This window comes from Neovison vison, chromosome 11 (assembly GCF_020171115.1).
Source record: "Neovison vison isolate M4711 chromosome 11, ASM_NN_V1, whole genome shotgun sequence".
NCBI classification, from domain to species: Eukaryota; Metazoa; Chordata; class Mammalia; order Carnivora; family Mustelidae; genus Neogale; species Neogale vison.
Window position 1 is genome coordinate 31,059,207 of NC_058101.1, and position 27,468 is coordinate 31,086,674.

Sequence of the window (27,468 nt, forward strand, 5' to 3'; positions counted from 1 at the left end):
TTAAGCCTCCTATTCTTAATTTCCATCCAGGTGATAATTTCCAGGTCCTGAAATGGAGTCCCACTAAGGGCTCTGAGCTCAGCAGCAGTGGGCATGGGATTCTCTCCCTTTAGCTCTGCCCTGCTTCCTACCTCTGGCGCAGGTGTCCATGCTCTTTAAAAAAATAAGGGGGGCGGGGTACCTGGGTGGCTCAGTGGGTTAAAGCCTCTGCCTTCAGCTCAGGTCATGATCCCAGGGTTGTGGGATCGAGCCCCACATCGGGCTCTCTGCTCTGCGGAGAGCCTGCTTCCTCCTCTCTCTCTGCCTGCCTCTCTGCCTACTTGTGATCTCTGTCTGTCAAATAAATAAATAAAATCTTTTAAAAAAGGGGGGGCATTCCTATCACCAGAAAGTGACTTTAAAGTTGAGAAAGCTGTAGAAATAAACCTTGTTACATTTTTACTAATCTACAGCCTCAGCCTAAATTCCCCTTAGTAAGCTCCCAAATGCATGTTTTCCTTAAATTCCTCACAAATTTACTGTTTGTTTAAATGTGTGAACGCTACCTGACTTGGTCACTTTTTTTGTGTCTGAATATGTTACTGGTTTTCTATGCATGGATAAAAACAAAACAAAACAAAACAAAACTTTGTGGTTTTTTTTCCTCCTGTTAATCTAGGTCATGAAAATTGAATTCTCAGGCCAGCTGGAAGACGGTGAGGGCTAGAGGAAGAATTCTGCCCTACAGTGTCCTTCTAGGTTTATTCCTAGTGAGCCACTCCAAGGCTTCCCAGGGTTTACACTTTGCTTTTTTGCAGCACGTAACATTGATGAGCTTATTGATAAAAGGCTCTTAGGAAACACTGAATAGCTGTGCGCGCGGAGTAAACGTTCAATAGCTTAGAGATACAGATGAATTCGTACTGCTATTTTAAGGAACAATTTAAGTAATGATTATGTATGAGCATGGCAGTCCTATATACTAAATTTCATAAGCCCAGAGAATCTACCTCAATTCAACCTTTGAGAGTTGATAAAAAGAGGAGCGGCAAGGTGATGGCCCAGCAACTGGAACCTCCGGTGTAGAAAAGAGATGTGTTCTAAGAATCTCCGCATGGCCCATCCCTAGAGCGCTAGGGGTGTGCGCACGCGCAGTACCCGCGGGCTGCGCCGCCGTCCCTGCTGCGCCTGGGGTTTACATCCGGGTCTTTGGGCTTCACGCTCCGCGCGCCGGCTGGGGTCGCTCGGGGTTGCTGGGTTCTTGTTATTTCCGCTGTTCCAACATCGGAAGTGTCGTGGGTCGGCAGGTGAGTCCGGGGTGGGGACCAAGCGGGGAAGTCGGGCGGGGAACGGATTGAGCATTGCCCCCTAGGGTGGCCTTTGTGCCGAAATGGGGACGTGCGGCAGGGGCAGACTGGAGTCCTGGGAGCTTCGAGGCGGGGCGAAGGGTGACGCGTGGTTGCTGGTGCCCTTCGAAACGGGGCCTCAGGGAGCGGGTCCCTATTCCTTCCTCTGCTTTGGAGGCGTTCTCCTGACGTTTGTTAAAAATCAGGAACGGTCGTCCGCATTTGTTGTAGTTCGTTGTGGTTTGCGGAGTGATTGGGGCCAGGTGGGTTTGCAGCCCTGGCCTTCCGGGCAGGGACCACAGCCTTGCTCCGCGGCTTCTCGCGGCTTGCAGAGATGCGGCTCCCCTGCCCTGCCCTTCAGAGACATTTTCGGGTCTGCTGTAGAAAAAAGCCTCAAAGCAGGGATTCTGAAGTTCAGAAGCCAGTGTAGATTATAGAATAACTGCAAGCTAAGTCGTGTGCAAGTTCCCATCCTGCTCCAGAGTTCTGAGATTGGTATTCAGCAGCCCGTTCTCCAAGTTAATGCACATTCAGAGTGAATCAGCAGAGGAAGGAGAGGGAGTTGAGGGAATTGGGACGGGAGTTGGGTGTGTGTGTGTGTGTGTGTGTGTGTGCAGTGTCATTTTTTGTGAGTGCTCTTTGGTTGTGATGCCAGAGAATTGCCCAGAGCCACCCCACTTTGGAATCCATGAGGATTAGCAGAAACACGTTTTTTAATCTGAATAAATGTGACCAAAACATTCTGCTTAGCTTTGCCTGGGATGATTCATTTGAGACTTTCGTAATGAAATCTGAGTTCTCTGAGTTTAGAACAAACAAAACTTGCCTGTACCTGATCTGAGAGACTTAACTTCTTTGCAGTGAAATCTCTTCCTGTGGTGGTGTTTTCGAAATTTAACCGGATTGTAATAATCATCTAAGATATTTATGAAAGTGCAGATTCCTTGGATCCCATTTCACGTCTGTTGAAAGACTTGATGTCCAATGAGAGGGGCCTGGGAATCTCTATCTTTAGCAGGCGTCCTAGGTGCTTCTTTTAAGGCACCTGTGGAGCATAGGTCTTTCAGTCAGGTAGACCCTCTACCATTAATAGCTTTATAAGTTTAGCAGTAAAGTCCTGAGTTGCAGTTTTCTATATCTGACAAATGAAGAGTTAATTTTTTTTTTTAGATTTTACTTATTTATTTGACAGAGATCACAAGTAGGCAGAGAGGCAGGCAGAGAGAGAGAGGGGGAAGCAGGCTCCCCATGGAGCAGAGAACCAGATGTGGGGCTGGGTCCTAGGATCTGGGGATCATGACCTGAGCGGAAGGCAGAGGCTTTAACCCACTGAGCCACCCAGGCGCCCCTGAAGATGTTAATTTCTACCCCAGAGAGTATTGGAGGATTCTAAGCCCTTACTAACAAGGCTCCAATCCCGCAATTTTAATCATTTTTGTGACTACAGAACTTAGTGCTTGGCATTTAATAGGCCCTCAAAAGTGTGTTGAATTGAGAAAAAGGGCATGCCCAGAAGACAGAAGGCTCTTGGAAAATTCTGGTTCCTCTTCCTCCTTATCTTACAGTTTTGTTTTGTTTTTCTTTTTATCAATAATCAGTTTGGTGAATATTCTTGTTATAAGTAAGTATATCTCTTGCTGGCCATACTTATTAGAATTAAGTCTGTTTCTTTATGACCAGGAAATATTTCTGATTCTTGGTGTAATTTTGAAATTGTTTCTGGCATTAGTTCATTAATGAATTTAAATAGAAGTCAAGTCCATTTATGTTGGAGTGAATTTATGACTTACTATGTAAATTATTGTCTGTAAAAGCTATTTGTCTCTTGTTACTGTGCCAGAATTTTAAATTATGGTGATATAATTTCTTGTTATGCCAGAATTCTAAATCATTGTGTTTTAAGGATATCATTTGGGTTTCATATATTCATTGTAATAAGACTTATAAGGATATCATTTGGGTTTCATATATTCATTGTAATAAGACTTACTATTCTCATTAATTTCAAGAATTTGACTTAATTTTGTATGTAAAGTGTATGGGAATTCGGGACTGCTGAAACCATTTGTAAAAGGATTGGTATGGGTGATAGATCCATCTAAGTATGAAACTAAGAATTAAAATATGGAAATTACGGTTCTAGAATACAGTGTAAATGTTATAAATCTTGTCAGTATAAAAATAATACATTTTACAGAAATCAGGGGTTGTGAGTCGTAGTAGGTCAATCCACATTGTGTAAAATGGAATTATAGTTTTTAAATGACTGTGATCTCTTAATATTTGTGAAATATTTTGTCTTAACCTTAAACTACTCTTTTAGGAACCAAAATTGCTTTTTATGAAGAATTTTTCTTTTTCTTCAGAGATCAGTTTTAGTTCACTTTTTCTTTTGTTAAATTCAGGAAGAATTACATGTTATGCTTTTTATTATGAAACAGCATATTTAGTGTGATCTCACTGTTGAAAATTTCTATACATTCTACTTATATGTGTGCACATTAGATAGACCTCTAGAATGTTGTTTACTAATAATAATAGTTTTTATTTCTGAGTGTAGGATTTGGGTTGATCTTTTTTTTTTCCTCTAATACCTTTTTATACTGAAAGAAATTTTTATAAAAAGTGTCAAAAACATTTAACAAAAGGGAGGTTTGGTTTTTACAGTATTTATAGGGAGAGTTCTGGATTTTTAGCAAGTAACCCAAAGGATGCTAAGTATTCTTTACTACTTTTAACTTGCATTCAAGAAATGAGTACTGCTTTGTTTGCCTTTAGGTTTGTTTTATGTTGCTTTATATAACATCCCTGTCAAGACAGTGTACTGTGGTGTCTTATAAAAACTTCAAGTTTGCCTTGATGTGATTTCTGGCTTTGTCATTTAGTAACTGTGTGATCAAATTATGTGACTTCTCCTCATCTAAAAGTGGGTGTTATATTTACTTCAGAAGATTTTTGTATGTACTTAAATTACATAAGCCACTGCTCAGAACTCAGGGTCTGTTCAAACAAGAAAGGCTATTACTATTTTAAAAGTATAAGTTGTATTTGTATATAAGTTTGTCTTTCTTTAATAATGTCCTTTTTAAAGTCATCAGTTTTAATACACATATGTTTGCACGTCTGTAAATTACTTAAAGTGCTCTACAATGGAATTTTCTCAGGTTTGAATTCTTGTCCTGGAACCTGTGCATCACCATAATGAGGCTTGTAATTCTTGATAACTATGACTTGGCTAGTGAATGGGCAGCCAAATACATCTGTAATCGCATCATTCAGTTCAAACCTGGACAGGACAGATACTTTACATTGGGTTTACCAACAGGTAAGATACCATTTTTGTTCCATTTTAGATACTTAAAAAATCATGGGATGGAAGAGTTTCCTTTAGTAAAATATGTTTCCCCTTTATTTCTTGCCATATCACTTATTGAACATTTTAGTATATAAAGCCAGAAACACATATATAACTATCTGGTATCTGTGTTTCATTACTGTTTCTTTTGTATTAAAATTATATATCACTTACCACTCCAAAATGCAAAAGGAAATATCCTGACTTCAGTGATGGTCATAATATTTTTGTACCTTTATCTAGTTATCTTTTGTTTTATTAAGGATGTTACTTTCATTATTTATATAATCAATTAATAGATTAGCCTTTCTAATGCCTGACGTATGTACTCTTGCCTCTTGGTTTCACCTCTCCTGCCTCATACACTTTATTACCTTATTAGCCTTTTATAATTTCTGTGTTTATTTTCTTTTTATGATAGAAGTATTATGACTGAACAATTGAAGACTGGTATGTCATCATGACAGAGTAAACATAAATATGAATTACATATTTTATTGTATTTAGTTCCCTGTTAAGTTGTTTCTTAAAAATTAACCAAGTGGGTCATTGATCTCATGGCACTTGCCTTGATACTGTTGACTTCCACAGGAAAGATTGTTGGACATGGAATCAGAGCTACCATTTTCTTGGTGACTTCAGGCATTTATTCCACCTCCCTAATCTTTGCTTTCCTTACCTTTAAGAAAGATAAGGATAATAATGCCCGATAATGCGGTTTGAGGCTCAGTAAGGCAGTGTTTATTCCACTCCCTTGTATAGTGTAAATACCATATAAATTTAAACTTCCCATAAGTGTGTCTTATTTAAACAGTATTTTTTTCCTTCTGCTCCAAGCACCATATGTGCTAACTATGTAAAAGCTACAATCATAGTTTTTTCCACCTAATTTCCATGAAAGGTATTGTTTAGCTTAAGTTATTATCTTGCTTTTTGTCTTTTGGTCTAGGGCAATCAATCTTGGGAAAATGACAAAGAGGGATTTTTAAAAATTGCATACACCAGACTGGCACCCTCAGCATCCACATTTTTGATACATGAACCCAAGTGGTAGGACGTGGTTTCTGTATCAGTCTGCATACTGCATACTTGGGCTGCAACTGGCTAGCTGCTTTGATCACGCTGTCTTAAATATGACGTAGAAATAAACAATATTAGCTTGGGGGCAGAAAGTCTTCAAAGTCATGAATTCAGGCAGTTCTAAACATTTATTCGTGTGTTTAAATTTACAGGTTTTGCTTATTTTGGGATAATTTAACTGCTAGTAATACACCTGCCAGTGACATATCTTGGAAAACCTTTGTTGACATTTTCTACTTTCTTCCTTCATTGACCATTGATAGTATTAATCATGCTCTCTCCTCCTTGCTTTTGAAGTTTGAACATAGATTTCTGTAATTGTGTATAACATCCCATATTGTAATCATCCCTCCACCAAGCACAGTTTCTGGGCAATCTTTTCAGTGCTTATTGATGTGATCTTAACAAGCTTCACATGTAAGGGCTTGCGTGCTTCTTGCCTCCCAAACTTATTCCCTGATTCTCTTACTCTGAGTCATGATAGGAAGATTAGACTACTTGCAGTTCAAAGAATAGGCCTGGCCTTGGTGGCTTTACTTTCACTCATGTTGATAGTATGTTATATAATGAAAACTATATGAGCTGTGGAACCAGACAGAATCTCTTGCATCTCTGCCTGCACTACCATATGATTTGGCACCATATGATTTGGCAAATTCCTTTATCTTTTTGACCCAGTTCTTCATTCTCAAAATGGGAAAGATAATACCAGTTTCCCAGGGTTGTGAGATTTACATGAGCTGATATATAAAAATACTGGTATATAGCATCTAGCACATGGTAAACATACACATATTAGTGGGCTATAGTTCTTTGAGATGGAATTGTAAAATTTGTATAAATTATTGATTATAATTTAAAACAGTATGTTTGCATTAGCTTTAAGAAACTCTTTTAGTCTTCTCTGAACCTATATTTAGTATTTATAACCACTTGTATTATTCTTTTATCTCAGATAAAAGGCAATCTTTTTACTACCATGGAATTTCCTGTTTTTTTTTTTTTTTTTGCCAAAGACTATTTAGTTCTGTCATACTTCTGTCTGCCACTTGAGTAGAAATTTTGTGTGCAGATGTTTTGTTTTGTGATGGTGGATATTATTAGGAATTAATCAATACTCCAGTCAGCACTGGGAGGGCCAGATCACTTGTTAAGAATGCAGTCAAGCTAACCTTCCAGTTTTTAGTTAAAATGAAAAAATACAACAGATTTGAAAATGGAAGCCGTCTTCAAGTGGATAAATTTATTAATCTTTTTTGTGCTATGTCAAGAGGTACTATCAAACTTATTTTAGTTTCATAAAACATGTAAAAGAATCACATTTATAAAACAGTTAAAATCAAGAACTCAGATGAAGGATCCAAAGCCAAAATTCCATTTCCCAAAGGTCATTTTACTTTATACATTTTAGCTGATACATGCTGAAGATAACACAAAATAGGAAACAGAACCTCCAGTTAAAATCATAAAGGCTAATGTTCATCAAAGAGTCCTTGCCAATTTCTGAGTCTATTTTGAAAGTAGAGACAATATTTAAATTTAGCTCTTATTTCCCTTTTGATTGCATTAAATGGTCAATTTGACCTTTTTATATTTGTTTATATGATACAAATCCTGAAAAAAAGCTTTTTCTCAAAAGGTGAGGTGTTTATTTTTCTTTTAATTCAAATGTGCTTTCTATAAGTTTCTAAGCTTGGAATATAGAACATTAATTCCAAATAGTGAACAACTCTAGAATAATTTTCTAACTATAATTTCTATTGACAGATTTCCAGTTTTATTCAGCAAATTCTAATTTACTAAGATTTCAGGGTACTTTGCAAATGTGTATATGATTCAAAATACATTTGTTAATTGAATGTGTACTTAAATTATTGTTTCCCTCGTAAATTAAAGATAGAGAATATCATTAAGAGAGTAAAGTAAATATAACCTTTTAAAAAAATAGATTATTCATGTTATGTTAGAAAATGGAATTTCTTTCTTTTTAGGGAGTACACCTTTGGGATGTTATAAAAAACTAATAGAATATCACAAAAATGGAGACCTTTCTTTTAAATATGTGAAGACCTTTAACATGGATGAATATGTAGGTAAGCTGTATTACTTGAATATATTATTTGGATGTGTTATATTTTAAATAAAATGAATATTGTCTAAGAATTAGTATATTATTTGCATTTATGTTTTGAATGTAATGTGATTATTTCTAGAAGATACTGTACTGCCTTGTTATGAGGTTGGGAGTTTATATTTTTAAAAACACTATATTTTTATGATGTCAACACAATATCCTGGAGGAATATGGGACTAGAAATCAGAAGATCTGTTTTCATTCTTGGGCTCTGCCACTTCCCAATTCTGCAACTTTGAGCCAGTCCCTCAGTTCTTTCTTTTTTTTTTTTTTCCCTTAAGGCAAAGTTAAAACCAGTGTTGTGGTAATCGAGAACCATATATGTAAAAGTAATTAGTAGAATAAAGATTTTTCAAATATAAGCATATTTATAAGTGTGGCTATGAAGCTTTTGTTATATTGATTGTTAACTTGCTTAACAGGAAAGATGTATGATGCGAATAAACTCTTGTTTTAAACTTTGAACATAGGAATACATTTCTTTTAAGATTTTATTTATTTATTTGACAGAGAGATCACAAATAAGCAGAATAGCAGGCAGAGAAAGAGAGGGGAAAGCAGGCTCCCTGCTGAGCAGAGAGTCGGATATAGGGCTTGATCCCAGGACCCTGAGATCATGACCTGAGCTGCAGGCAGAGCCTTAATGCACTGAGCCACCCAAGCGCCCCAGGAATACATTTTTAGTGGTAACCTAAGTGATAGCCAGAGAGTTGTGATTTGAAATGCTTTGCATGCATATAGGAGAAATAGGTGAGAAACATTGACCAACATTTCAGATGTATGGCCAATTAATTTATGTTGAAATTAACACATAAATCAGTTCCATTGGTGGAAGTTAGTGCACTTGAGAAATGGAGGACAATGATTAAATGCATGTGAACTAGACTTCTTTGTTTGAATTCCTGTCTTTCTATGAGCTAGGTGATCTTGGGTAAGTTAACATTTCTGTGCTTTTGTTATTTATAAGATGAGAATGATAAAAGTAATTCCATAGATGTTCTGTAAATTATTTGAATTAATACATACATGTAAGGTGATTAAAATAACATCTGGCATGTAATGAGCACGTATTTCACATAAAAATTTCTCTTTAGGGGCTCCTGGGTGGCTCAGTGGGTTAAAGCCTCTGCCTTTTTTCTTTTTTTTTTTTTGGCTCAGGTCATGATCCCAGGGTCCTGGGATCGAGCCGCACATCGGGCTCTCTGCTTGGCGGGGAGCCTGCTTCCTCCTCTCTCTCTGCCTACTTGTGATCTGTCTGTCAAATAAATAAATAAAATCTTTTAAAAAAAAAAAAAAAGTCTTTAAATTGGATTTAATTTGGATATCCATTGGATATGGAATAAGAAGGTTATATATTTTAAATAGCATTTATGGCCTAATCAGAAAAGTGAACTTTGGATTTATTTCTGGAAGTACTTACATTTATATTTATTAACATTTTATTTAGGACTTCCCAGAAATCATCCTGAAAGCTACCATTCTTATATGTGGAATAACTTTTTTAAGCATATTGATATAGATCCTAAGAATGCTCATATCCTTGATGGGAATGCTGCAGATTTACAAGCAGAATGTGATGCTTTTGAAAAGAAAATAAAAGAAGCCGGAGGAATTGACCTCTTTGTTGGAGGTAAGTAAAACATTTTGTCTTTTATCTTACCTTTGTGTAATGTAGGGAACACCTGTAACTGTCTATAATACCCATTTATTCAGCCACTGGTTTTTATTTTATTTTCATCAAAAGGTAATATTAAGGTTGCAAGTTAGAATTGTTTAAATTATGTCTTGAGAAATAAGTTCCAATACCTGCTAAACTTTTATGTCTTTAGAATTAACGGTTTACCACATCTTACAAAATGAGTGATGTTTTTTTCCTAAATGATAGTTCTTATCTTTTATGCTTTCTTTAAATTTCCAACCCCACTTTCTTACCAGATTACAAAGTTAAATCTCTGACAAAAGTTTGCATGTGGAACACATGGATTTTAGCATTTCTGTATTGATTGCTTAAATTGCTTCAGTTCACTAAAAAAAATCAGTTAAGAAGTAAGACTTTACCATCACCCTTTAGTTAATGTGAACTAAGCTGTATAACTGTCTTTGTAAACTCCACATGAATAAATGCTTAATTGGCTAAATTCCACTTAAAATGTGTATATACATCTACATGCATGTGTGTGTTCATAATGTACCATTGAAAATAGGAAGTTTCTTTGTAACGACAGCATGGTTTTCTGTTCTTATGAAGCCGGAGACAGCTAATTAATTACCATAAAAATATAACATCAACTAAACTGAAACCAAAATGCTTTTTGCTAAAGCTTTTAGTATTCAACTAAATGTACTAAAGCTCTAAATTTAGTTCGCCAGATATATCTTATATTTAATTTATTAAAAGACTGCTTAAAAGTATATGAATTAGATCTTCACTAGTGCTGAATTGAGGCTGACTGATGGTTGAGGTGACCAGGTATGGTTGCAGTGGTTGATTGCCACTAGGGAAGATTGGGTATTACAGTCAGACGTGATTTCGCATTCTGTTTTGGTCAGTTATTACGTGTATGACCTTGGGAAGTTTATTGAAATTCAGTAAAACTAAGTTATTTGTAAAACAGGCATGACTATTAACCATTCCAAAACTTGGAAGAATTAACCATGTTAGAACATGTAAAATGCTTGGTGTGTAGTTGGTACTCCATTAAGTGTTACTTCAGTCTTCTCTTAATTGTTCCTTTAGTTCATTAAATTTACTGCTTTTTTACTGAATTACCTCTAAGGGTATCCAGTGAGATTAAGATTCTTTCTTTGAGGAAATTCTTTTCTCTACCTAACAGAGCCAGTGTCATTTACTTTCTTTCGTAGGTGAGATGGTTTTTATCTGAGCAAGAATCCAAGCTAGACGATTTTGCTTTTCATAGTAGAAAAACAATCTGGGGGGTTTGAGGTGGCGGGGGTGGGTGGGAGGTTGGGATACCAGGTGGTGGGTATTATAGAGGGCATGGCTTGCATGGAGCACTGGGTGTGGTGAAAAAATAATGAATACTGTTTTTCTGAAAATAGATAAATTGGGAAATTAATTAATTAATTAATTAAAAAAAAAAAAGAAATTTACCTGTGTTTGAAATAAAATTTGCTAATAGTGCTTCAGTATTCCTGGAAAACATTTGTATTCCAGTTTTGTCAATATTGTTTAATTCTGAAATAATTACTATTTGTAGTTGCCAATATCAAGGCAATGGCAATCCGTATTTGAGAATGTTTAAGAAATGCACTACTCATGCATTCTTCAGGTTTTCTCCATACCAGATCAAGTAGAATTACTATAATGTATACCTAATTACTGTTATGTAATTATACCTATTATATCTGTATTTTAGTTATATCAAGAAATATTTTCACTCCTTTACCATTATACAAAAAGGCATGGAGCTAATAGAGTTTCATTATTAAAAATGACTTAATGAAAAATATATTTTTTACTTCTTTATTTGGATATCCTTTTTTTTTCCTGTTAATTTAATTGGCTTACATAAGGATCCATGTGACAAATCCCTTGGGGATCCCATGCCAGAAAGTAGAATTTACGGGGAGGGGGGACCTAAAAACTCTTAACTCCATTTTCTCCCTTTGTCTGCTTTCTAGAAAGTACTTACAGCTAAATAATGTGTTTAAACCTAAATATCCCTTCTCAAAGATTTTTCATAGAACTTTCTTCTTTTCCTATAACTTTAAGTCACTTCTCATTTCTTTTTAGCTTAAGTTTTTTGGTGTATTTCCTCACTATAGGTCTTTTTTCCCTTTGAAACAGATGGAGCATAAATTTTACTTATGTATGTGTATCACTGACTCTTACTACTAGAAAGAACTTTACTTTGTTTTCTAACCAATTTTTGTCTTAAGCTTCCTGTAGACATTCTCTTTGGACCAGCCAGCCAGTTAATCAGTCAATAAATAAGATTTCCTTACCTCTTCCATTAGTATCTTCACTGTAGTCATGTCATGATCCACGGTCTGCCATTTTATATTTACCATCCAAAGGACATAATTACTCTGTTGATAGTGGGGAGAAGGGTTAGCTTATTGCATTATCTTTGAAGTTTTTCCTATTTGGGGTACCCTATTATTGGATGTATATTCATGAAAGAATCTCATTTGATTCTTTGCCTTTGTTGATCTAGGTTTGTTATTAGATTTTCAAGATGAGGCTTGGTATTTGGGTCTTACCACTTACCCTTCTTTTGTTCCAGGGTTTGTTGGTTAATAAAAACACTAAGAACTGAGCCAAATGGGATCAAAATATCAGCCTTATTAAAGGTAAAGTTGGATTAGAGGTTTCAGGTTGGGCTTGAGGCCAAAATGGAGTTTCCTATCCTTCCCCTCTAAACTGGGAATAGTAGAATGAGGACCTCAAGACTATGAATCCCCCGTGTCTTACTCCTGGGAAATAGAACAGGAATTCCCTTTCCTATGTAGAAAAGAGAAAGGAAATATATACTGCCAAAAGTTGTTATTCTCCCTGTGACAATAGAATTGTTAAAAAAAAAAAAAAAAGAGTAAAGTGTGTCATGCAATCCCTGACCCACCTCCAGCAATAAAATACACAAATACAAAATTCTGTAGATAAAATCTAAAGATATTACGAACTTTAAAAATTTTTAAGGTACTATTTTTAACCCTTTCCTTTGGGTACATGATTAGAATTTTTGGTTTGCAAGTAACTGTAATCTACTTTGGGACCAAAAGTGAATTAACTGGAATGACTGTGGGCTAACTTGCAGAATTGTTAGAAGAGTTGAAACAGCCAAGTCTGTGGAAGAACAAGAACCAAGGAGCTTCAAATTTCCAAAGCAGGAGCTCACAGATACTCTCCTGCAATGCTATCATCAAGATACCTCAGCTGTAGATGCCTGCCTTCTTTTCTGCACCCTTGCGCAAGGTTCAGATTTTCTTGAGAGAAATTCTGTTTCAGCTTGGGATGAGTATTTGTCAGTAGACCACAATCACTTTGACTCAGAGAGATACGGAGTAGATAAAGCTCCCCCCACATTGTGAGGGGGGCAGACCAAGGTAGAAGGAAGAGAGAGAAACTATACTGAGCATACCAAAGAATAGTAACCATCTATTCCTTTTTCAGCCATTATTTATTGAGGGCCTCCTATCTGATGTATTTTTCTAAGAGGTAAGGGTATAGTAATTAAGAGCAAGTCCTTATTGCAATGAAATTTACATTCTACCCCACAGAACTGTAGGAAGACAGAGAAGTCCTGTAATCCAGACTCAGGTTTTAGAGATGTTTCATAAAGGTGTAAATATATTAGTTTAGACTTAAAGCCTGAATGAGAATGTGACGTGGTTTTTAAGATCTCATGATTATTTTTTTTTAAAGTTTTGTAAAGCTTTGTGAAACATTCTGAATGCTTTTAGAACATTTCTATCAGAAAGCTCAAATTTCTAATAGCTACTTATAGTCAGTAAGGAAATATATTACCATGAACCACTGCTGATAATTCAGTCTTACTGTACTCTTTTGTATGACCCACAGTACTAGTTAGAACACTAATGTTGATCCTTAGGGACTTCCTATTTTTTCTGGAACTTTTATTTTCCTGGTTCCAGCCTTTTCTCCTTATATATACATAGAGAAATACAAATATTTACAGATGTGTACTTTAGGAGGAGAAACTATAGTTTTAGAAATCTAGAGAGAAATGGCATTTCTGTAATTTAAAACTTATATTTATAGGCAGGTATATGTATGCTAATGGAAAGATCCATATATATTAACTATATGTAGGTCAAACATTATGTCACCATATTAAAAATTCCTAGAATGTGGTGCTTTGGTAGCTTATATTTGTTCCCTAAGATTTTCATTCTTCTTTGTTCCATCAAAACCAGGCTATTCTTTGTCATATTTTACTTTGTTGTAATCTGGGAGAAATTGGTTTGAATTATAGGCTAAGAGTCAATAAAATACACATATCTATCATTAAAGTAAAATGTACAGTATAAATGTAACAGGTATTTCGACTCAGAACTTGTGGGTTTATTTTTTCATGGAGGTTGTGAGAACTGTGACTAGTTAGTAGGGTACACATATGTAAAACTTGATTTATTCATGCCATGGAAAGATTCTTCATTTTTAAAAAAAAGATTAACTTCCAGTTTCATTCAAATAAGGAATATCACATTTTTATCTACATTTTAGAGGCAGTCCTAGAATATTAGAGCTGGCAGTATGTCTCTTTAAAGGAGTGTTTTCAGGTTGTGGTGGTTACCCATTATTAGGCCATGAAATAGAGTCATTTACTTTCTGCATTTCTCTTTTGTACATTTTGCTAATGAAATAGAATGACTCCTAGCAGGGTAAGTATTGTTTTCATGCAGTTCTTGTTCTTAATTACATTTGCATGTGTGTATATGTGTGCTAGATTACAGTGTCCAATAGATTTCTTCTAGTAGGCTGTAGTCAATACGTCTGAAGAAAACTACTGCCCTATATGGTCCAATCTAGACATTTTTGTAAGTGAGGAAACTCTACTACAGGGAGGTCCAGTAACTACTGCCACCGTCTAGACTAGAACCAGGCAGGTTAAAGGGTTGACCATTGAAACCACTGGGTTAGGCATCAGAAGATTTGGATTTGAGTTTTGTCGCAGTATTTACTAAATTGTTACCTTGAGCAGTCATGTATTTTCCATGCATGTCTGAGTTTCCTTTTGAGCTCAAAGAAAGCTTGAGGAGATGAGGGAAATAGATATTCCTAATAAGATTATCTCATCAGATTGTTAAATATATGTGTTGAGATGTGAAAATACTTTGTAAACTCTGAAGTGTGCTAATACAAGCTAATATGCTAAATTCTACTGTTGTTACAATAATGCTAGCTCTGTGCTAGGTGTATGGAATATATTGAAATACTTGTTGAGTCAAATACAGGAACAAATATTTTAATGCAGCATTAGAAATTCAGCTACCCTATAAAACAAGGTGAGCCTGTTTATGACTATTTTCTCTTAAAAACAAGTTGAACATTGAGAAATCTTACTTTATGTGTCTATGTGTGTGTATACTTCTTTTAAAAGGAATTGGTCCAGATGGTCATATCGCTTTCAATGAGCCAGGATCCAGTTTAGTATCAAGGACAAGATTAAAGACTCTAGCAATGGACACCATTTTGGCAAATGCTAAATATTTTGATGGAGATTTGTCGAAGGTGCCAACTATGGCTCTAACAGTTGGTGTGGGGACAGTGATGGATGCAAGAGAAGTAAGAATTCAATGTTCTTTGATGTCTGTAGATTTTGGAGGAATTATGGCACCAGATAATTTTGGTTACATCCTATTCACTATGTAAATTGTTATTTAGCTTTCAGTGACTTCTGTCAGTCTCATTGCCATGTTGAGAATCCAAGTAAGTCAAGTCTTCTGGAGCTTATGTAAACTAAGAATCAGGCACCACCCCTTCTGGAATACTGCTACATTTTCTGCTTCTTCACAGTTTGAGTTTCTAAAATCATACTGCTCAAATGGTCTGTTATTAAGTGAAATGGTCTGGTGAAAGGTCTGTTGTAACAAAGATGCAATGCTGGTTAACACTAAAGTATTTTTGGAGGCTCAGGATAATTTAGTGTCAAGTACTTCTTGACTGTGGGAAGATAGCCAGTTAGTTTCCAGCAGAAAAAGAACCCATCGAAGGCTGAATCTGTTCCAAATTTGGGATACATAAGAAGGCAAATAGTCTGAATAGACCCGGCCTAATTTTTAAATTTTTAATTGGGCTTTCATTTCCTTCCCTGAGAAAAACAGAACAAATTGTAGTTGGCTCGTGATTATCAGTGGTTGTTACATGGAAACTCCATTCCTTCCTGATAACAAGATGGGAGAGGTTCAGAGGAAAGCACACAGACAAGTTATGATGAATAAGAAATGGATCTTAATGTAAATAGGACTAGACTTGAACATACAAATAGAACTGTCATTCAGAATGTGGTTTTTCATCTAACAATCATCAGTATGTGAAGAAAGCCCTTTCACGAGTTGAAATTCTTAGTAATTGAGAAAGATTTTAGAGCAATTGTATTTCTAAAATACGAAACTGAAAGTTATACAGATAGATTTCTTACATTTAACAAGATTTAAGTTGTAACAAGCTAATTCTTAGAGTGAACAGAGAGTTATTTAGATACTGAATTTTTTTTTTCCTTTTGGTTTTTCCAACAAAAGTTTATGATGCCACTCATCTCACAGTACTCACTCGCAGCATGATTACAGAGAAAATTATTACGGCAAAACTATTTTAGGACTTAATTATTTTCTCAGGGGCCTTAGTGTGCTCTTTTATGTCATTCTTTGGAAACAAGTATCATGTCATCATACTTAGTGATTTTCCTATCTTTCATTGTAAGGAGCTTAATGTATACAGATTTTCATTTGCCAGTGATTTGAACCGTGATGTGGGCTGTTCTTCAATTTTAGTTTCATTAAGAACAAATACATTTAATAAGATTTTGAATCAGTGTGTGGGGAAAATGCTATTGTTAGATGAAAAGTACATATGAATGGTAAAATAAGTTTCTAAATGGTTAGTGCATCAGGAAGAGCTTCACTGTCTGTCAGCTCTGTTAACGAGGACCTTCTGTACACACCTTGGAAGTGACACCCTGGAAGTCATTATAGGTTCCCTTAAGACTTGGGAATTAGCAGCTAGATAAGGAGCCATACCGATCACTGCTTTATCACTCTTTCCTGGGCTTGAGGCTTTTTACGCTGATGGTATGTGTGAAATGCTCTACTTTTCCAGACTTTGCTTAGCTAAAATGGCACTTTTCAGTTTTCAACTTTCAGAACTCCCTTTCTTGACCATAATTCTTATAGTCAAAGTTACTTACATTTTCTCTTAGACCACTCTGTTATTTTCCTTTGTAGCACTTTTCATAATTTCTGATTTTTTTGTATGTTTCCTGGTTTAGTATCTTTTTTCTCATTAATTTACAATCTCTGTGAGTTTATGGGTCACGTATATCTAGCACCTTAAACTGCCTGTCATGTAATAGGTATTTAATAACCATTGGGAATAGTGTGAATGAATTATGTTCATAATTCATGTCAGACAAAGTTCTATCGACAGCTTCGTTATTTACTTGAACCATCAAATCTGATTTTTGTTGACTTTTGGCTCTTTGCCAAATTCTAAATCTACCTTCAAAGGATTGAAATTTGTTTTTACTGAGGTATATTTAAAGATAATATCATATATTTTAAAGGTAATTTCAAGAGAAAACAAATCATTTTCCAATATTGCAACATCTTTATAATTGTTACATATAATACTTCGGATATTTATTCTTAAGGTGACATAGGAAAAACCAAAAAATTTTAAAATCTGCTTTTGATTTTGCTACCTTACTGAAAATCACCAAGGTCAGTAATGATTTCTTCGTTGCTAACACTGGCATCTTCTCTGTAGGTTTTACCCTACTGGGTCTCTTTTCATCACCTACTGCTGTTGACTACGCCTCCCATCATAAAACTCTGCCAGTAGTCCTCTTACTTTCTGAGCATTTCTTCTCAGTCTCCTTCTCAAGCTTTTCTTCTTCATCTCCCTTTTGAATATTGCTGTTCCCTAGGGTTTCATTCTGGAGCTGCATATTCACTCTGCATGCTTTGGGGCATGACTTTTTTTTTTTTTTTTTTTTTTTTAGTTTTATCACTATTCCAAAAAGGTAAAGTACTCTTAATACAGTGATAATAATGTATCTTTATCTTGTACTCCTTCTGAAGCTGCCGTTTTAAATTTCCAACTTCCAGCTGACATCTCGATATTTAGATGCCCTATATTTAAGCTGTCCAAAAATTAAATTTATCCTTCCACGAAATTTGTCTTTCTTCTGAATATTCCCTGCCTTGCTGAATAGCAACACTCACCATGAAAATTATCTGAGCTTGAAACATGTGGCCATTCTCGGTTTCTTTATATCTCATTAGTCACCAAATCCCAACCATTTAACAGATAACTTAGAGGTAAATAAGGATCCTGCCCTCCATCCCTACTGCCTATTAAGTCTTTATATCCATTTTTTTCAAGGATTATTGCAAACTCCTTCTCAATCACAAAAATGATAAAGATTCATTCTGATATATATACACTTAGATTTGCGCATGTTCTCTGAATTGCAGGCTTTTAGGAATTTGGGACCCAGAGCTTGGATTTTCTATTAGTTCGTGAGGGTATTCTTTGTCTTGTGTGCTTTAAGGGCTGTTCTTACATGTAAATAGATCCCTAATCCTTCTTTAAATCTAGGTTTTGTGTCAAGACAACTTTGATAACATCTGTTTCATAAAATAGTCTTCAGGCTTCTTTCTCTAACTTTCAAAGTAGTATCTGCTGTGTTGATTGGATTAGAGCAGTTTGGTGTATCATTCCTGGCTATGTAAATTCTTTGTTGACCCTCAGTTCTGCTTTTGCAAAACAGCTCTTTTCTTTCTTTTTTCTTCATTTTCCTGGTCACTTCTATCAGTATCTAATCAGTATCTAATGTATTAATAAATACCCGCATTATGGTTTATTCAGTAACACTTCATAAGAAGATACTATTTTATTTTCTTAAACCAGAAGAGAATTACTTTATGCTTGCCTTTTACCTTGAGGAACAAAAATAAATACCTCGAACTGTGAAGAAATATGTAGCTATTTTTATTTTACCTTCGAGAAGAATATTCATGCTAACATCTTTCTTTAAAAAAAAATAGAGCTTTTTTAGTCATTTGAAACAAATTTTAAGAATTAACATGTCATGGTCATGACTTTTCAGGTAATGATCCTCATAACAGGTGCACACAAGGCATTTGCTCTCTACAAAGCGATAGAAGAAGGAGTAAATCACATGTGGACTGTTTCTGCTTTCCAGCAGCATCCTCGAACTATTTTTGTGTGTGATGAAGATGCTACTTTAGAATTAAGAGTTAAAACTGTGAAATACTTTAAAGGTGAGCATTGAAATTTCAGAAGCAGACTGTGAGAATGTCCAATGGTAGATGACAATTAAAACTTAGTAGACTGTGGAGTTAACATCCTGCTCTGTGCCTATTGAAACCAGCATTTTGCCAACACAGTAGCCAGTTCTTTTTAAGGAAAAGAAAAATCTCACCTCAAATAATAGTAGCTTTCAGAATAGTTTCCTATTTTTTTCTTGAAATCCAAAATTTAATAAATATAAAATATTTTACTTTCATATTGTATATAAAAGATGAAATAATCCAAAAGGAAATACATATGTTACAATGTTCTTTTCTTTGTTTCTCTGTCCCACCTTCCTCACCAAGCTATGGTTTAGAGTCTAATCAGCTTATAAATTGGGTCACCCACAATTTCAAATTATTCCCATACACCAGTTAATAATGGTTCAGTGTCAGAGCAGTATGGAATGAACTCTGCAAGTAAGCAGGGGTTTGACTGCCCACACTTCTGTATGTAGCTTGTCCTTTTGACTCTTCCTGCAGTCTAGTTCAGTAATTCTCAAGCCTTACCATACCCGGTTGTATATTTGAAACCACATGTGCTTGATGTAATGGGTGATTTAAGAGATTTTCAAGGAAAATTTGACTATTTAGAAACCATTCCCTGCTTAAGAGTGAATTCCACATATAGATAAACACACATAACAACCTGTATAAATAGGTGCTGTTTATAAAGTACTTGTATTTCATATAGCTGATACGGAAATATTATATAGCTGGTCATATATGTATATATATGTGTATATATGTTTATATATCCATAATTCATAGTGTGTGTAGTATGTGTACTGTTGATATTACATGAATATGTATTTTTAATCTTTTTACTCTAGTTACTGGGTGTTTATTTAACATGTATTAGAAAAAAATACACTAAACTGATCAAACCTATATTCCATGATATCAGTATTGACAGAGATAAAGAAGGTACCATATTTTACTGCCTCTGAGACACATCTTTTTTCAAATCACTCTTGACTGAAATTGGGATGTGTTTAAAATTGGTCATTATCAGTTACCTGGTAGCATTTTTTCTTAATGGTACATAAAATAATGTGTCTTACAATCTTCAGCATTTCATTCATGAAATAATAGTATATGATTTTAACTTATAAGTTAATTTAAAGGAAATCTTTAACTTATAGTTCATGTAAATGGTGTGAATGTGGCAAAAATCTTGAAGATGAATCACAAATGAAGTTTAATGACTTGTGAACAATCAAAATTTTGATCCTGCTTATAGTTCTTTATTTGCACTTAGCTGTTGTGAGTACTTTCCTGTTTCCCTGTTCTTCAAAAGCTTTTTTTTTTTTAAAGATTTTATTTATTTATTTGACAGACAAGAGATCACAAGTAGGCAGAGAGGCAGGCAGAGAGAGAGGAAGGGAAGCAGTCTCCCCGCTGAGCAGAGAGCCTGATGCGGGACTTGATCCCAGGACCCTGGGATCATGACCTGAGCCAAAGGCAGCGGCTTAACCCACTGAGCCACCCACGTGCCCCTTCAAAAGCATTTTAATGGCTTTACGAGTAGATGTATTATAATTTACTTAAATCATTCCTTACTGTTAAATGCTTAGATTATTTCCAGTCATTTATATTTTTATCAAAAATTATTTTTTACCAAGTCAAAAAAGTATCAAACTGAAATATTGTCAAGTTTTTAAATAAGTTGGCAGGTAAAAGAGAAAGATCTGTGATGAGTTGTGAATAAGAGCCCTTGTGTGAAGTTTTACCCATATATTTCCATGTAGTCTTTCATTTTATTACAAATACTAGATTCCTTGAAAAAAATAACAGAAGGAATCCCTATTATCCACATATTTTAATGCCAGAGATTTATTTAACATTCCATGTCCTGGTACCAGCAATCCTCAGGTAAACCCTTGTGCTTATCAGATGTTGTCAGTTACGTTTGTAATGTTTACATTTTAGTGAAATAAATATTTAAGAAGATACTTAATAATAGGCAGTACTTGTATGACCAGGCATTCCTCAAAATGCATTATACTTGATTTACTTAATTCTCACAATTCAGTGAAGTGGGTATTCTAAAAATCCCATTTACAGATGAGCTAACAGGCTTAATAGAGATGTTAAGTCACCCAAAGTCATAGAGCTCGTATGTGGGCAGAGCTGGGTAAGTGAAATCAGGCTTATGTGGCATCTGGGCTTTTGTCCACTGTTTATACTGCTTCACAGAAGAGGAGTAAAACTCTGGCTATCTTTATCGTATTTCTGTTTGTTGCGTTGCTTTCATACCATAATAATTGCTTCCAAAAAGGTATAGACATAGGTTGAAGAGCTTTTAAAACACAAGAGATGTAGGTGATTACATGTATTTTGTTCTTTAATTCATCTATCCAGATTCTAAACTTTTCTGAAACATTTTGAAGTATAGACTGTTGATGAGAGAATCGCTGCACTGCTCTTTTGAGGACATTGTATTTTCTACTATGGATCTGTATATATTTCTGGAGAGGTTCAGGGTATCAGCCTCAGAGTGCCTCCCATCAATATGGAAAAAAATGGAATTGAGATATTATTCTGGGCTGTATGCAGACCTCATTTTACAGTAAGGGATTTTAATACAGGGTAGAAGTGAATATTCATAAACTTACATGTATTATAGGTATAGTTTTATATTTTGCCATATTCTCGAGTTATTTTATCACTTCAAGATGTACTGAAGAATATGTATCCTATAGTTATCTTTTGTAATTATTCAGATTTCTGTTACTACCCTTTCTTCTGCCATCACTAAAATGTACATAAAAGGGCTCTAATTATTTAGGTCCTAAAGAAAATCTAGGTCAACTGCATTGAAAACAATAAAAAACATTAGCAAGTAGAAGTTCATTTCAGTATATACCTTTTGGAAGATACAAGTAAATCACAGGAAAACAGTCTAGTATTCGATGTTTTTTTCTAATTTTTTTTTGTTTTTTATTTTATATAAAGCCTTTATGTCCTTGAGAATATATTTTCAAGACCTCATCATTATGGTGAACATTTTTGTTTCAACCTTTGTAAGCCCTCCTCAGTAGCTTGATTGAATGAGTTCAGATTAAGTCAAAACCATAAAATTGACATTCAGAATCTATAACATTTAATAACTTCTGGCAGCATGTTAGGAAGTCTATACATTTTAGTACTCAGAATTTATTTTTTTCTGTTAATTATTTAAGTAGTCATAATTTGTTTCTATCAAAATCTTGTATAAAAATTTGTCAGTTTTACCTTAAATCATAATAAATTCTTTATGTATCATCCAAAATACATTTCTAGTTTGGAAACAGCCTTATATGTAAAAGTTACAGCCAATGTATAGTTAAACTTTAGAGTTGAATTTTTAATGTTTATTCTGATATTTTGTGTTTTCAAGCTCTGATGTATTATTTCCATGATTAAAGCTGTAAGTAAGTGATAGATGAATTGTATCAAGTAGAATGATCCTATTAATTGCAGCTGCTTCTCTGTAAGAGGTTACATCTTCTAAACTGAGTGGCTAAAATTACCACTGTTTTTGTTGTCCCCTCTCCTCCTGAGTTGATCTCCAGTTGCTATTTTACTGCACTTTACATTCTGGTTGTTGAAATGGATTAAACTTCTCAGTTAAATCCTGCTTTAAATAGGCTTGGTTCTGTTTAGAGATAACCATATGGTAAATAGTTTTCATTACCAAATACTACTTCCGCACTATAAAAATTACCCTTTAATGTATAATTTTGGTAAATACAAATTATATTTTCCAGTTAGTGTCATCAGCCAAGAAAACAGGCCAAAATGCCTTTAAGTACATAATCTCTTGCATGGTATTAGTTTAAAAAAAAAAAAAAAAAGTATAAGAAGTATCTCTTTCTGAAAGTAGTTGACTCACCATCATAAAAAATTGGCACATTAAGTGATTTGAGAAGATAAAATGTAATATATTTCATTAAAATTAAAGCTCCACAAAGGTAGGGACTTAGGTTTTGTTCACTGCATTATTTCAGCATCTGGAAGTGTGCCTGGTACACTGGGGGCATTTGATAAATTGTGGGTGGGTAGTTGGACAGGTAGATGGATGGGAGAACACAAGTCTGTGAAACTACCACCGTCTAAGCATTAAATGATGTAAGTCACCCTATGAAGCCCAAAGGATATTAAATAAAGAGCAAGAGTTAAATAGTAGTTGAAGAAAACTTTGAGTTGATAGAGTGGAAAGCCCTAGAAAATGGGTAGTAGCTCTCAGATTGGGAGGAAACAGCATAATTTCCAACAGCACAGATACAAGGAAGAGCTAACACAGGAGCAGAACAAGTTCCCATTAATAGACTAGAGAACAGTTAAAGTATATTGATAAAATGGGACTAGATTGGACGTATGTATGTATTCTTAGTAATCTCTACACACAACATGGGGCTTGAATTTACAAACCCAAAATCAAGTCACATGCTTTTCAGCTTAGCCAGCCAGGAGACCCTGGGCTAGATTATACTTTGAAAGCAAACGGGAATGTAGAGGTTAAGAGCGAAAAGGAAAACCAGGGTTCACCTCTTTTGGGTCAGGGACCGCTATGATAATCTGGTGAAGAGACGGCCCTCAGGAAAAAACGCACACATGCGCACACACTTGCAGACACAAATTTGTATATTAACATGGGAGAGTCAAAGACTCCTTGAACCTTCTCTAGCTCTATTATATCCTATGGTTGGGCTGTACTCGATTTCTGCCAGGTGGACAGCTTCCAGGTGTCATCAGTTTGGGAGTCAGAAACGATTCAGTATTGACTGCTCTCCATTTTTCGCATTTGAAGTTTAAAACTTTGGTTTTGTTTAAGTATGGAGTCCTCAACTTTTTAATGGCACCTTGGATTTTCTGATTAACCTCCTTCAGTAGTTTGTTATCACCCCAATTGTAAACACATGTCAAAATCGTGGCAAATAATTTGCCAGATGAATGGATAGGATAATACTTCGGAGAACTTACCTATCCCAGTTTAACAACAGTTCTCTGAGTTCCTGGGCTGAAGTCTGGTAGAGAAGGGCCAGAGGATCAAACTCAACAGCTTTATAGGATAAAATTAAAATGTATTAACCAAGTCAGTATTGAGATTTGTTATTTTGCCATATTGAAGCTTTGGAGGCAAGAACTGCTGCTACTCCAAAGGAATTTGTACTCATTCTGTATCTACAGCTCCATAAATAATTGTAAATTGCTATTTGCTAGGTAGTACAACCAAACCTTATGAAACATTTCTATTTAAAATACATTTTTCAGTAAGACTTAACTATTTTGTATCAGATGGGAACCAGCATACTTACGGTATCTTATAAATTCTTGTTTTCTAAGGTAAATGAGATAATTCAAAATTAAAAATAAAACTAGAACTGTGCTTTTTTTTCTTTTAAGGTTTAATGCATGTGCACAATAAACTTGTGGATCCACTATACAGTATGAAAGAAGGAAATTGAAGGAGATTGGAGCAAATTCTACTTGAATGAACAGGACACTTTTTAAGTAGTAGATGAATTTTCAGCTATGCAATATGATAAAACATGGGGATTTTTTGAAGATTGCATTTTTGAAGTCCAATATCTATATGTTAAACATTCCAGAATTAGAATGTGTCCATTTTATACTAAGGTTTAGAAGTAGTTGGCTGTCAAAAATAGCTGTTTATTATAAAGTATGGAAGCCACACAGCCACTCTGTAAAACATCTCAGAAATGAAATGTCTGTTTAAAAGTTTCAAGTCATTTTAAATTTGAAGAATCTATACATCAAATATTATTCATATGAACCTGGTGGCATTCTCATAGAGTTTTATTTTTTAATCACATAAAGACACTCCAAGCCTTTCAGGTATCAATCATTGCAAACCTTTACTTTTGGAATGTAATCTTTGTATTTTCTGTGCATTACACACAAGCTTTTCTGCACGTGGTTGCCTTAGTCATCTTTCTGCAGTAGCATTTGGACATCAAAAGTCCTGCTATATATTGTTGGAACAGAGAATCTGAAGAAATGCCAGTGCCTAAAAGTACAGTTTACGTCCTTCTGGAAAGTATGTCTAAGTGCATGGTTTTTGTGCACCACCTTCTATAGCACTTTTTTACAAATGTGCTCTTATTTTTATTTAATGACTTGGGTTCATGCTTTTAATAAAAGTATTTTGGCGATTATGAACTTTATACCTAGCAACACACTTAAAGAAATTCTTTTGAAGACAATTTTCTGATTATTGTTAAATTCATAAATGATTAGCTTTATTCCTGACTTACATGTCTAAAAGGATAACATGATGAAATATTTATAAAGGAATTACTGTAAACTTAAAATTGCCATTAACTTGCATCATTAAATTGCAAATAAAAGTATATTGTTTTTTATCTTTAACTCAAATAAAGCTTATAATAAATAAATGTTATCTAAATTTTATTTCCAGAAGTAAAACTGAATACATGCATTTGAGATAATCCAACATTAGTAGTAGTATTGATTCTGCATTTACTTTTTGTTTGTTGCCATCAGGCATTTAGGAGATTTAAGTTAAAAGACAATAATTCTACCTATAATTTAGTAGTTGCTTAGTGGGGAGTAAAAAATTCTCCCATTTCTTCAGCATATTTTGCATATTATAAGCCCATCACAGAGAAGCATTACTTACATAACTTAATAGAAATGTGACTGAGATGTATTTATAATTAAGTTCCTTAAAATAAAAATAAACAGCAAATAAAAAATAAAAGTAAATAAAACTTTGTATAAAATATATTCCTTAAATTCCAAATAATGTAGTTACAACTGCCTTGGGTGATACACATGGTCCTGAAATGACTAGTAAGTCATATCACCTTCCAGTCACACATCCGGTAATAAAGTACTGTGTTACTACAAACCACCCTATCTTAGAAAATGATAGTTTTATAGTGAAAAGGCTAAAGATAACTGTTTTGGTGCATGATTCAACTTGTTATTTCTGTGCTTTAAATGTGCTAGGTGAAACACAATTTAGATCTTTCCATCACTGCCCTTGATTTTAGGGGACTAGTCTGAGTCAAGCCCATGAACTCAAGCCCCTCAGCACACGGATTCCTGGCCACTAACTCCATAACTCAAAGGCTAAGCTGCTATTAAAGAACAAAGAAGCCTATTAGATTTCCACAAGGCAATCAAGCATGGCAGCTAAAAAATGGTAGGGTTTGGATAAAGAAACCACTGTTTGAATTCCAGCTCTGTCAACTACTGACACCGGCACAAATAAGTCTGAGCTGCCAGCCCTAGACGATAAGGTGGTAATAGTACCTGTACTTCAACTGTTGTATAGACTGAGGAAATGCCTACGGAGCTCAGCTCAATGGCTGTCATATAATCAATAAATGGTGGCTATTCTAATACACATACTTAAATTATTGTAAAGTTTGCAAAAATGTCAGTATTGTTAAGGTCCTCTGGGGAATATACTTAGAAGGCACACAACTCCATATCATGAAAATCATCTGTTTAGGAGAATGGTCAGGGGAGAGAACTTAAGCTTATACTAAAAAATTTGAAAAATACTTTTATCACTACTACTAATACTGCTTAAAGGAAGAGAACTAAATGTATCTAAATTATACACATACTAATAAAGCACAAATATTAAATGGTAGACACATGGTGCATACTTTGTGCCAGGTACCAACCTGTAACTTTCAACTGTTAATAATGGTAGAACAGAACATTTAGAAATTATATGTAAATGCTCTAGTTTCAAATATACTACTCAAAATACAAGTATTATGGAACCTCATATTTCAACTGTTCTATTATAGCTAGAGAGGACAGGGAAGATACCTGAGCAGATGATGTAAGTAGGACAAAGTCACAGGTTAATTAACTTCTATACACAATTTTAAGTAAATCCCACTATCTTACAGTTAGAATTACCTCATTATGTAATAATCCTAGTATAAAATACATTGATAGTCTTATCCCTAAAAGACATTTACTTCATTTAGTTCATTCAAGGTACAGAACAAAATTAAATGGCTAAAGTATCTAATTATTGTAATACAATTTACCCTCTGGTTTGTTCACCAACGGTGGAGGTAAGAACACATGCTTTGAAGCATGACAGCCATTTACTGGCTGTGTGACATCAAGTTAACTAAAGCTTTGTCTTAACTATGAAATCTAGACAATAATTACTAAAATTGCTATTAATAACAGCTACTGCTAACACCAAACACCTACTGCTTTGCACCCAATGCATGTTCATGTTAATAGCCCCTACCCTTATTTTAATTTAGATGTGTATTAAACTTTATTATTGTAATACAATTTACCCTCTGGTTTGTTCACCAACGGTGGAGGTAAGAACACATGCTTTGAAGCATGACAGCCATTTACTGGCTGTGTGACATCAAGTTAACTAAAGCTTTGTCTTAACTATGAAATCTAGACAATAATTACTAAAATTGCTATTAATAACAGCTACTGCTAACACCAAACACCTACTGCTTTGCACCCAATGCATGTTCATGTTAACAGCCCCTACCCTTATTTTAATTTAGATGTGTATTAAACTTTTA

At 34.8% G+C, this 27,468-nt stretch overlaps 1 protein-coding gene across 1 annotated transcript; it reads left to right on the top strand.

Annotated features, from left to right (window-relative positions):
* Window positions 1–1,188: 1,188 nt before the first annotated feature.
* Window positions 1,189–25,317, top strand: GNPDA2 (glucosamine-6-phosphate deaminase 2). Its single transcript, XM_044268035.1, has 7 exons — window positions 1,189–1,286; window positions 4,490–4,650; window positions 7,752–7,853; window positions 9,342–9,524; window positions 14,980–15,164; window positions 18,709–18,883; window positions 24,305–25,317. Exons 2-7 carry the CDS (start codon window positions 4,527–4,529, stop codon window positions 24,364–24,366), a joined length of 831 nt encoding a protein of 276 aa, XP_044123970.1. The 5' UTR covers window positions 1,189–1,286; window positions 4,490–4,526; the 3' UTR covers window positions 24,367–25,317.
* Window positions 25,318–27,468: the final 2,151 nt, after the last annotated feature.

Bases quoted from the DNA above. Each gene is read 5' to 3' on its own strand.
- GNPDA2 (XM_044268035.1), top strand. From the start codon at position 4,527: ATGAGGCTTGTAATTCTTGATAACTATGACTTGGCTAGTGAATGGGCA. The intron at 7,854-9,341 runs GTAAGCTGTATT...CATTTTATTTAG, and splicing joins TAACATGGATGAATATGTAG to GACTTCCCAGAAATCATCCT. The intron at 9,525-14,979 runs GTAAGTAAAACA...TTCTTTTAAAAG, and splicing joins AATTGACCTCTTTGTTGGAG to GAATTGGTCCAGATGGTCAT.